We start from the raw sequence: 9,849 nt of genomic DNA, 5'->3' as shown, positions 1-9,849 counted from the left end.
TTCAGAAATCCCCTCTTCTTCCTCCTCAAGCCCCTATCACAAGACCAAGCGGATCTCATCCTGCGGAAGACTCAGAGCGGATCTATCTAATGGCATGGCTGGCTGTCGGATGTGATCTATTCTCGTGTCACATCGCTTTCTTTCTTCTCCCTCCATTTTCTTCACTACTACCGCTCCTACACATAAATCAAAGAAGCATTGTGGAATAGTGGCATTTCGTTAATGGCGAAAATGTTCTTAGTGAAAGGGTTGCCGCAAAACCGGCAAACTCTGAGCGGTCTCTGAAAGTGAATAGGAGCATAGCGGCATCATCCAAGCCAAACACGTCTCCTCAGTCAAGGATCTTCTCGCGCAAAGAAGATCAAAAACATAACAACTGATTTCGCTTAATGCATGTCACCCACCCGCTCTCAATACAGCAAGTGACTCTCTCTCACAAGACAGAGAAAGATTACCGATTCATCCAATTTGATCAGAAGTGAGTTCATTGTTGTTGTATAGCGAAACCTTTCCTTGACAAAACCATTCTCAGCTAATAGAAGCCGAGCTATCTATCCAGATCAGGGTTGAACGAAGCGAATGGAAAAGCCAAAGAAAACAGAAATCCATTGCGATTAGAAACCTGTGACTCTACAGCCAGGGCTCGATGGCGATGTAAGATAGAAAGAATGGGGAGTTAGGGCTTCGGTTTCCTCTGTGGCCAGTTTAAATTCCAAATCATTTGCCGACATGCGGACTCACTTCTCTTTTATGGGATGAAAGCCCTTATCCCAGTTGTCTATTTACGTGGGTGAATCAAGTACAACAAGTCAGGTCAGAGCTTGTGGTAGAAGATTGGGCTCTGCTACGCAGATCCACTCAACTAGGAAAGAAGTACGCATTGCTGACTGACTGTTTGAACGATCCTAGTTACTAGTAAGTAGCTAATCAAGTCAGAGTAGGGTGGCCGAGAAGCTTCTTGCCGGTGCCCCCCAAAGCAAAGCACAGACTCTACTCACCCACGCGTTTTCCACCTACGGAGGGAGAAATCATCGAAATATCCTCATCCCCTGAAAGGGAACCCGAAAACAGGACGAGAGTGGATAGGGTGACTAAGGAGGTAGTAAAAATTAGTAGTGAATTTTTTAAAGAGAAGATTACAAAAAGGCGAGAGCAGCATAATCGTTAGTTAGGGGTAAGAGGGGACGGGCCCGTATAGAAAGTCAATCCTTCTTTTTCCGATATGCCGCTCCGCAAGCAAGGAGTGCCACGCACGAGCGGAGCGAAAACTAAGCAAGGGGAATTCCGTCATTCCATGGAAAGCATGCGAAATCCTTTGATTGTTTATAGAATCAAAATCACTATATAGTATAGTCTTTCTTGTTCCACTTGCAAGGCAAGGAAAAATAAAATGTCAGTTTCGTTATTACAACCTTATTTTTTTATGTCAAAGACAAAAAGCTACGCGCAAATTCTCATTGGATCTCGGTTGTTCTTAACAGCGATGGCTATTCATTTAAGTCTTCGGGTAGCACCACCAGATCTTCAACAAGGTGGAAATTCTCGTATTTCGTATGTACATGTTCCTGCGGCTCGGATGAGTATAGTTATTTATATCGCGACAGCTATAAACAGTTCCTTGTTCCCATTAACAAAACATCCCCTTTTTCTTCGCTCTTCCGGAACCGGTACAGAAATTGGTGCTTTTTCTACTTTGTTTACGTTAGTGACTGGGGGGTTTCGGGGAAGGCCTATGTGGGGTACCTTTCGGGTGTGGGATGCTCGTTTAACTTCTGTATTCATCTTGTTCCTTATTTACCTGGGTGCACTGCGTTTTCAAAAGCTTCCTGTCGAACCGGCTCCTATTTCAATCCGTGCTGGACCGATCGATATACCAATAATAAAGTCTCCAGTCAACTGGTGGAATACATCGCATCAACCTGGGAGCATTAGCCGATCTGGTACATCAATACATGTTCCTATGCCCATTCCAATCTTGTCTAACTTTGCTAACTTCCCCTTCTCTACCCGTATCTTGTTCGTTCTGGAAACACGTCTTCCTATTCCATCTTTTCCCGAATCTCCCTTAACGGAAGAAATAGAAGCTCGAGAAGGAATACCACTAAAAACCTAGTTCGCTCTCAAATAAAAACCTAGTTCACTCGCTAAAGCATCCATGGCTGAATGGTGAAAGCGCCCACCAACCTAGAAAGGCAAAATGGGTAAAAAAGTAGGTTCGATTCCTGCCGGATGCACTGCCTCTTAAAGACAGAAACAGAGGAGGGAAAGAAGGTAGTATAGGGAACTTGCTTTTGGATTCTTATCGAAAGTGAATCCCTCTAACACTTCAGTTAGTGTTTTATGAGAAAATCTTTGCAGCCTAGACACAACAAGTGTGAAAATCTTAGTCAGACCACTACATAGGAGCGACAGAAAGCCAAGCCGTCAAAAGGAAAGCCCTTATTGCAATAGCAAACGGCCTACTTATAGCCCTATTATCATCACAATCCGAAATAACTAATCAAATAGTAACTTGGAACGATGTCTATATAAATCCATCTCTGATTCCATGGAAAGTAAAAAGTAATCTCAGTTTTCAATTTATTAAGATAAAAAGAATAAGGGATTCTTTAGGGTTGGTGTGTTTAAAATAAATATCAATATAGATGAATTTCTTCCTCATTTAGGAGATGGTATTAAATCTCTGATAGATAAATCATACAATTCCGTTTTAGTGCAAGTTTGAACTCTTACATAAGATATCAATTTCATAAAATTAGTCTACGGTGTGTTTAATATCCTTGTTTTTATGGGAGTAGGTGTTACTGTTTGGTATAGGTTTATACCTGGTGAAATTAATCAACCACCAGAGGATTTATTGCCACCAAGGATTCATCCATTTAAGAACCCGATTGCTGTAGTAGAGGGATACAAGAAAGTATCTTACTTAATGACAAAAGACATCGTTAAGACTGTTATATCTACATTTATGCATCAGAGCCCCTTTAATGAAATACTTAGCGTAGAGCTAGCAAACTTGAATTATGATACAAATTATAGAGATCGTTTTACGAGTGTTGGCATTGCAATCTTGATAGCTAGCTTTTTAGCTACTAAAGTTATGATACCAGTAACTCCATAATTAAGACAATATATATGTATATTACTACGCTGTTTGTTGAACATAGTGGGTTGCCCAATCATTTATTACACAATGCATTTACAAGCCATATCACTAAAGGAATTTACAAGCATATGATTTATACTATCTGGGTATAAGAAGTGCACACCTTTCATTGAAAGAAAACACTATTGATAGATTGGTAGCTGAAATAGGAAGGAAATGCTATCCACGCTAGATAGCGAAAAAAAAGCTTTTCTTATTTGAAATTGGTAAAGGTCATCCACGATTCATTCCCTCTTTTTCATGCCTTCCCTCGGCTCTGGGTACAAGGAAAGAGCCACTCCTACTATTCTTTGTTTCGTTGGTAGAACCAACACAAACCTCATGTTTTCTAGCCAGGAGTAGAAACCTCAAGAGCGCACGAGCAAATGTTAGCTTAACACACCAGTGCCAAAGGAATCTTCCCCTATTGGCCCATCTTTTTTATGGAATTCGTAACCTAGTAGGAAATGGAATTCCTGCCCCATTCGGAAAGCCGGATGTTCGCAGGATGAGAAAGTCAAAGACCCCCAAGCGTATCTTCTTTATCTCTTTGTCAAGACCAAATGGTGATGCAACCAAGGAAAAGAGCGCGTTGCAACTGATTTCAAAGACTTTCCGATGTAGTCGCGTAGCTATTGCTTCTGTTCCAGGAAAGCATACGGATGTTTCTTACTTCTATGTTCTGATTGAGCTGAATCCAGGGTTGTTATGGATCAATGCTAAAGCCATCCTTGAGAACACAATCCCTAGCAATCAATTCTACTTAGTTCAGTTATTCAGCTTTCCAAAGGGACTCACCTACATTCTATCCGCAACATACTGGTATCCATATCTTTTGTTGGGAATATCCGATTCGTACTGGTAACTGAAGAATATCCGAAGCAGCCTTATCCGATCCAAGTCTTATCCATATCTGCTTCGTACCCGCTCCATTTTGCAAAAGTCAGCCCAATAAATATCTATCATGATTTGTGCAATTCAGCCTCAACGTCCATAGAATAAAAGTGAAATAAAAAGCGTCCGCGGAGCGCCTCAGTGGAGCAATGTTTCCCCAATGAAATCCAATTTGTGCTTGAGATGTGCAATAATGTATCAAGAACGCTTCAATCGGCTTCAGCTGGTTCTAACCATCGATAGGTGGATAACTTCCACCAGAGTGTTGCTGCAACTCACACCGAGGGACAGGGGGTGTCGGTTCAGACTTCCTATTGCCAAAGGTACAATAAAAAATGTGCAAAACTAGTCCCCAGATCATGTGGTTGATGGTGCATGTGGTAGCCCTGGGCAAGCTTGTTGTATAAAAAAGAATCTTGAGAAAGATAACAACTGTTGTAAAGTAAATACGTTAGTTGGGTTGGTTTAGCTGGTTTATTGGGCTGAGTGGTAAAAGGCTATTCAATTTGGTCGGGTAAAGGATGGTTGACTCCCAACTGTCAAAGCGGTATGTCTTCACAAGAACGAAGGCCCCGAACTTGGGATTCCGTGTGAGAGTAGCGACTTAAAAGATCGAGTTGTTGAAGCGAAATCTACGAACTAGTTTCTGAGCATCGGAGTCAACTTACGCCAGGGATTAGTATGGAGATTCGCGCACTGGATGGTTGCTCCACTGAACCTTGACGTAAGATATGCTGGTACTCCTTTCGAAGGAAAAGCATACCACAGGCTCATTCATCGAAAATCATAGAGACTATTAAATAAAGGATAGAGCAATTCCTTTTTTCAAATAGGAAAGTGGAGGGTTCAAAAACGTTGGTTTCTTGTAGCAAACTTTTATGTGCTTGTACCTGTCAATGTATTGGTAACCCCAATTAGTGTCATGAGGGAAAACTACACTTAACAAACTAAGTTGGAATAGATTACTCTGAAATAACCGTAGAAGAAAAAGAAAGGAGGTTGCTACAATTGTGGCAAACCTGGGATGGGACACCCATGCCGTTCATTTACCAACGAACTCAATTTTGCATATTTCATTCTCACATTGCGAAATCCCTCCCGATCTTTCGATCAGTGGAATCGAGTGGAATAACTTGTTATCCTCACTCCCATTAGGAAAACCTATGGCACTAAAAAGTCCGAAGAGTGAGAGCGAATGGAAGACTTTGAATGAGCTGAGAGAGTTGTGTAGCCGCCGGGGGTACTGTACTATTTGGGTTGGGGACAACTTGCATGAAGAAGAAAGATGATATGGTGACAGCAGTGCTAGAAGTACAACTGCCAGAATTGCGTGTCACAAGAAGTGCAATTGACAAGAACACAAAAGAGGCGAAAGGAAAGCTCTGCTTCCCTTGTTATGTCAGAAGCAAAACCAGTGAATACCTGGTTCGGTACTCCTACTTCCAGCAAAGGGAAATCGAAAAGATAGTGGATGAATTGTTGCAGCAGGGCTTCGCTCCTCAACTAGCCCCTATGCATCGCCTATCCTCTTGGTTAAGAAGAAGGACGGGAGCTGGAGGCTCTGTGTCTACTATAGAGCTCTCAATACACAAACTGTGAAGAGCCGGTATCCCATTCCACTGATAGATGATCTCCTTGACCAATTGCGTGGTGCCACCATTATCTCAAAAATGGACCTCGGGATACCACCAGATCAGGATGGAAGAGAAGGATGTGTATAAGACTGCATTCAAGACCCACCAAGGCCATTTCGAATACAAGGTCATGCCATTTGGTCTGACCAACGCACCGGCCACGTTCAACAATTTGATGAACATGGTATTCAAACCACTGCTGAGAAGGTTTGTACTCGTATTCTTCGACGATATCCTGGTGTACAGTGAAGGGTTAGAATCACATGGTGACCACCTCAGGCTAATGCTCCCCCTTCTACTTTATTTGAGTTAGGCAGAGATTTACATCTGTGGTTTACCATTTCAACCAGAGATTGACATCTCCATTGTAACCTTGGCAGTACGAAAGAAAGGTAGTCCATGATGGGTTTGAATACCTATTCTTTTGAGAAAGACAGAGTTAAGATGATCCTTGGTTCGTTGAAAATCGGAGACACATCCAAATCGGTTCTTGCGGAGAATAGCCTTTTCCTTAAAAAGACCTAACTTCACGAAGCCTTAGAATAGTTTCGGGTAGTCTTTGCCTTATTGGTAAAAGAGACCTCAAAACGGAGACCTCGAAGTCCCCGCAGAGCCTCTCCTTGAAGAGTTCCGAGACATCGTTCCAGCTGATTCAAATACCTAACTAAGCGACCTGAATGGAAGGCTAACCAATGAATGAACTGTTCTCCCCAGCTGTTACGAACTATCAGATGGTCAAGAATTGACAGGAATGAAGGGAATTGATTTCAAGGATCAGATAAAGAGGGAATTTATGAAATAAGAGTTACGGGAACAACTAGTCGAACAGAAGCATGAGTTAAGTGGTGTTGCTAACTTCCTTACTCATTGTAGCTGCTTTGATGGGTGGATTGGACATGGAAGGATTGAAATAACAAGAGGTAATGTGAATCAGCTAAGGTTGCCTTTTTCAAGCAAGTAAACTAGTGGCTTCGCCTACCTTATTGTGTTGTAGACATCTTGAACAGTAAGTAAGGATCAACTTAGGCTTAAGCTAGAGCTGCTCCTTCTATCACATCGGATTCTAGTAAAGAGATGGGCCTTCTCGTCTGATCTCTGCATCAACAGGAATGCGGGAAAAGCTTCTTCTCGCCCCAGAGTCCCTAGCAGCCTTAAGCCCGTAAGCTACTTCCTTTAGTTGAACTGGTTGCTATATAGGTCAATTGAATCTTAGCCAGTTTCTTCTTACTCCTTTTGTTCTCATTCCCGGCCAACCGTGCCATGAAGAGTCGAGCAAGAGCAATCGCTGCTTTATCTCTTCCTTTGCAGCTCTCATTCCTGCCTTATAAAAGCTTCAATCTACAAAAGTAGAACTACTGATGACAGGTCTGGCCTACAACTGACTTGCTTTCAGACTTACTGGCTGAAGAGCAAAGAGATATCTATTTTACAGTAAATGCCTCTTAGAATAGCCTACCGCTCTTTATAGGTTTAGTAATGCTACCTTGAGCCCAACGAGTGTAATACAATACCTGGGGCGAGTAATAGAGAGGACAGAAGATATAGACTTTAGCTTTCTTTTCTGGCTTGACCATGAGGCCATGACTATGAAAATCTTACAGGAAGCAACCGCTGTACCCCGCCTTCTAGCTCTTAGACTTTGAGAAAGGAGCGAGCTAATCCTTGTTCCGTTAGTTTACTTGAAATTTGAAGTCTTGTAAGTTAGTTATGTCTTTCAAGGGGTATCACCATTCAAGGATTTTGTAAACGATATATACAAAAGAAGGCTTGAGGCAAAGGAGAAAGGGGATAAAGCAATTGTTTGTCTTGCATTGCAGCAATCAAACCAAAATCAAGTATTAAAGGCTGTTGAAACACTTCTTTTCTTGGTAGCCTAGCTCCCAAAGCTGTTTCAGTCCCTGCCCATAATTCAGCACATAAGGCAGACCTTGAACCAAGGTTATACATAGATCCTTTGATCTCCACGGCAATCTCTGACTATACCACCGGCAGCAGCTCTAGAGGCACAGGGCGAAGAGTAAGCATCTAACTGAAGTTTGACAACTTGGAAAGATGGCCCAGCCAATGTTAATGATTCTTTTATCTGGGATAACTTGCTGGGAATTCACTAGAGCTCCTGAAGCCACTTGATCCTTATAGAGGTCTATCATTTGGCTAAAAAGATCCCTGCGTGCATTGTCTTCATTACCCAAATATAAAGCATTCCTGTACCGGCAGTGAAGTTCGTGCTAAATGACCGAACGAAGGTATCCGCTTGCGAGTCTGATCAAAGAGTTGCCGGGTTCATTATGCTCTTCTTCCTGAAAATGGGAAGTATTATGAAGTTTAAGTCCTGTGCGGTAGTTAATTCCCTTTGTCTTAAGTGATCTATTAGAGAGCTTCCCTGTGACCGCCCGAAGGGTAAGAAAGAGATGCTCCGTGTAGCTAACCCCAAGTCTGGTAACCTTTGAAAATAGGTTTCTGACGTCACTGCCTTTCATGCCAAGCTTGACGCTCTTGCTCTTGCACAGGCGGTGGGTGGGTTCAGCTCGATCAATTGGGATAGGAGCTCTATCTTGCTCCATGGTGTTCAAGCAGTGCGTCCAGAAAGCAGTGATTCATGGGAGGGAGCAGCTTCAATAGCTTTGGCTGTGAAAACTCTTGGTCTTGGAGCATCAGTGTCATCAGTTCACCCAAGATCAGCAGGACAAATAACTACTAGGTTTGTGCCAGAAAAGCGTCTTGCGTGACGGCGAAAGAGTGGAAAAAGAAAGAGATTCATCAGCTATGGAATCTGACAGGTATCGGTATTGAACAGAGGGGGCTGTTCACAAAGCATCCCATGGTGCGCTCCGAGGGGAAAAAGTCTCGGGCGGTATGGAGGGTCCCGGCTTGCCTACTGCTTTGTTACCAGAGCTGGATCGATTTCATCTTTTCCCAGTGCCCATGCTCCTACTACTACTTATGTTATGCAGCTATTCAACCTCCCATAGATGGTAATGGTGCTTCCCCAGCAGCTGTTCCTACTCCTTTGGCTGGTGCCAAATCAGGTGACTTTTAAGTTGAAGCTTGCCCGCAGAACGATGTAACCATGCTGGCAGTACTATGATTGCCTTAGAGCGCAGATGTCTCTGTCCCTAGGAACGTGATGCTTAGGTGCGAGGTGAAACACAAGCAGGAGATCGAGAAGAAATCATACGGATTGCAACCTACAGATGAAGAATCTGCTTCATTGTTCCCACCATCTATATCAGATGTTTAATAAGAATAGGAATCGAATAAGCTGCTGATTGCCTGAGGAAGCATTTGAAAAGAAAGGAAGGGTGATGCTTGTTAAACAAAGCTGCGTGTGGGGCCGCCACGTATAGCTGTAGTTTCTGCTGTAGCATCGGTTATTTCCGTTATTGCTGTAGTAGCATCGGTTATTGCTCAGGTTACGAATGACCCAATCTATCTATGGCAACCACCCCTACTTTTAGTAGATAGAGATGCGCACCTAGAAAAGACGGATGAAAGAGAACCTGCCCTTCTGACTTCTTCTTTCTCTTGTCTGTCCTTTACGCAAAGCGATCTATGGTCTCAACAAGCCCCGATAGCGTCGGTTTTTGAAGTTCAGCACAGTGGTTATCCAGGCAGGGTTTGCTCGGAGTGATCATGATTCGGCCATGTTCGTATCAGTTTATCCTCGAGGACGTGCTATTCTGTTGTTGTATGTTGATGATATCAAACTGACTGGTGATTACTCCGTTACCATATCGCTGATCAAGTGTCGCCTTCATCAATTATTTGCTATGAAGGCGCTGACGCGCCCTAAGCCTTTTCTTGGCTTGGAGGTCGCACATTCTCCTCGTGGATATTTGGTATCTCAGATCAAATAACGTCATGACTTGATCACTCGAGCTCAACTCAATGATGAGAAGACTGTTGACACTCCCTTGGAGCTTTACGTTAAACTCCGTCCGACTGATGGCTCACCATTATCTGATCCGACGCAGTACAGACAGTAGGTCGGCAGTTTGGTTTATCTGACGATCTCTTGCCCAGATGGCTTTTCCTAAGAAAGTCAGCCTTTCATGGCTGCCCCCCGGTCAGTTCACTTTGCAGCAGTTCATCGGATTCTTAGATATATTCGAGGTACCTTTTCTCGAGCCGTCCTTTTTTCCGTCATCGTCTTCTTTAGAGTTGCGTGCAACTACT

At 43.1% G+C, this 9,849-nt stretch overlaps 1 protein-coding gene across 1 annotated transcript; it reads left to right on the top strand.

Annotated features, from left to right (window-relative positions):
* The first annotated feature begins 1,390 nt into the window (after positions 1-1,390).
* LOC139195793 (putative cytochrome c biosynthesis ccmC-like mitochondrial protein) lies at positions 1,391-2,113 on the top strand. The gene has a single exon (XM_070821429.1). The coding sequence runs from the start codon at positions 1,391-1,393 to the stop codon at positions 2,111-2,113; it is 723 nt and encodes a 240-aa protein (XP_070677530.1).
* The last annotated feature ends 7,736 nt before the right edge of the window (positions 2,114-9,849 follow it).

Source organism: Malus domestica, chromosome 01, assembly GCF_042453785.1.
Source record: "Malus domestica chromosome 01, GDT2T_hap1".
NCBI lineage: Eukaryota > Viridiplantae > Streptophyta > Magnoliopsida > Rosales > Rosaceae > Malus > Malus domestica.
Note: the sequence above shows the minus strand (reverse complement) of the source record. Positions and strands in the feature narration are given on the sequence as shown.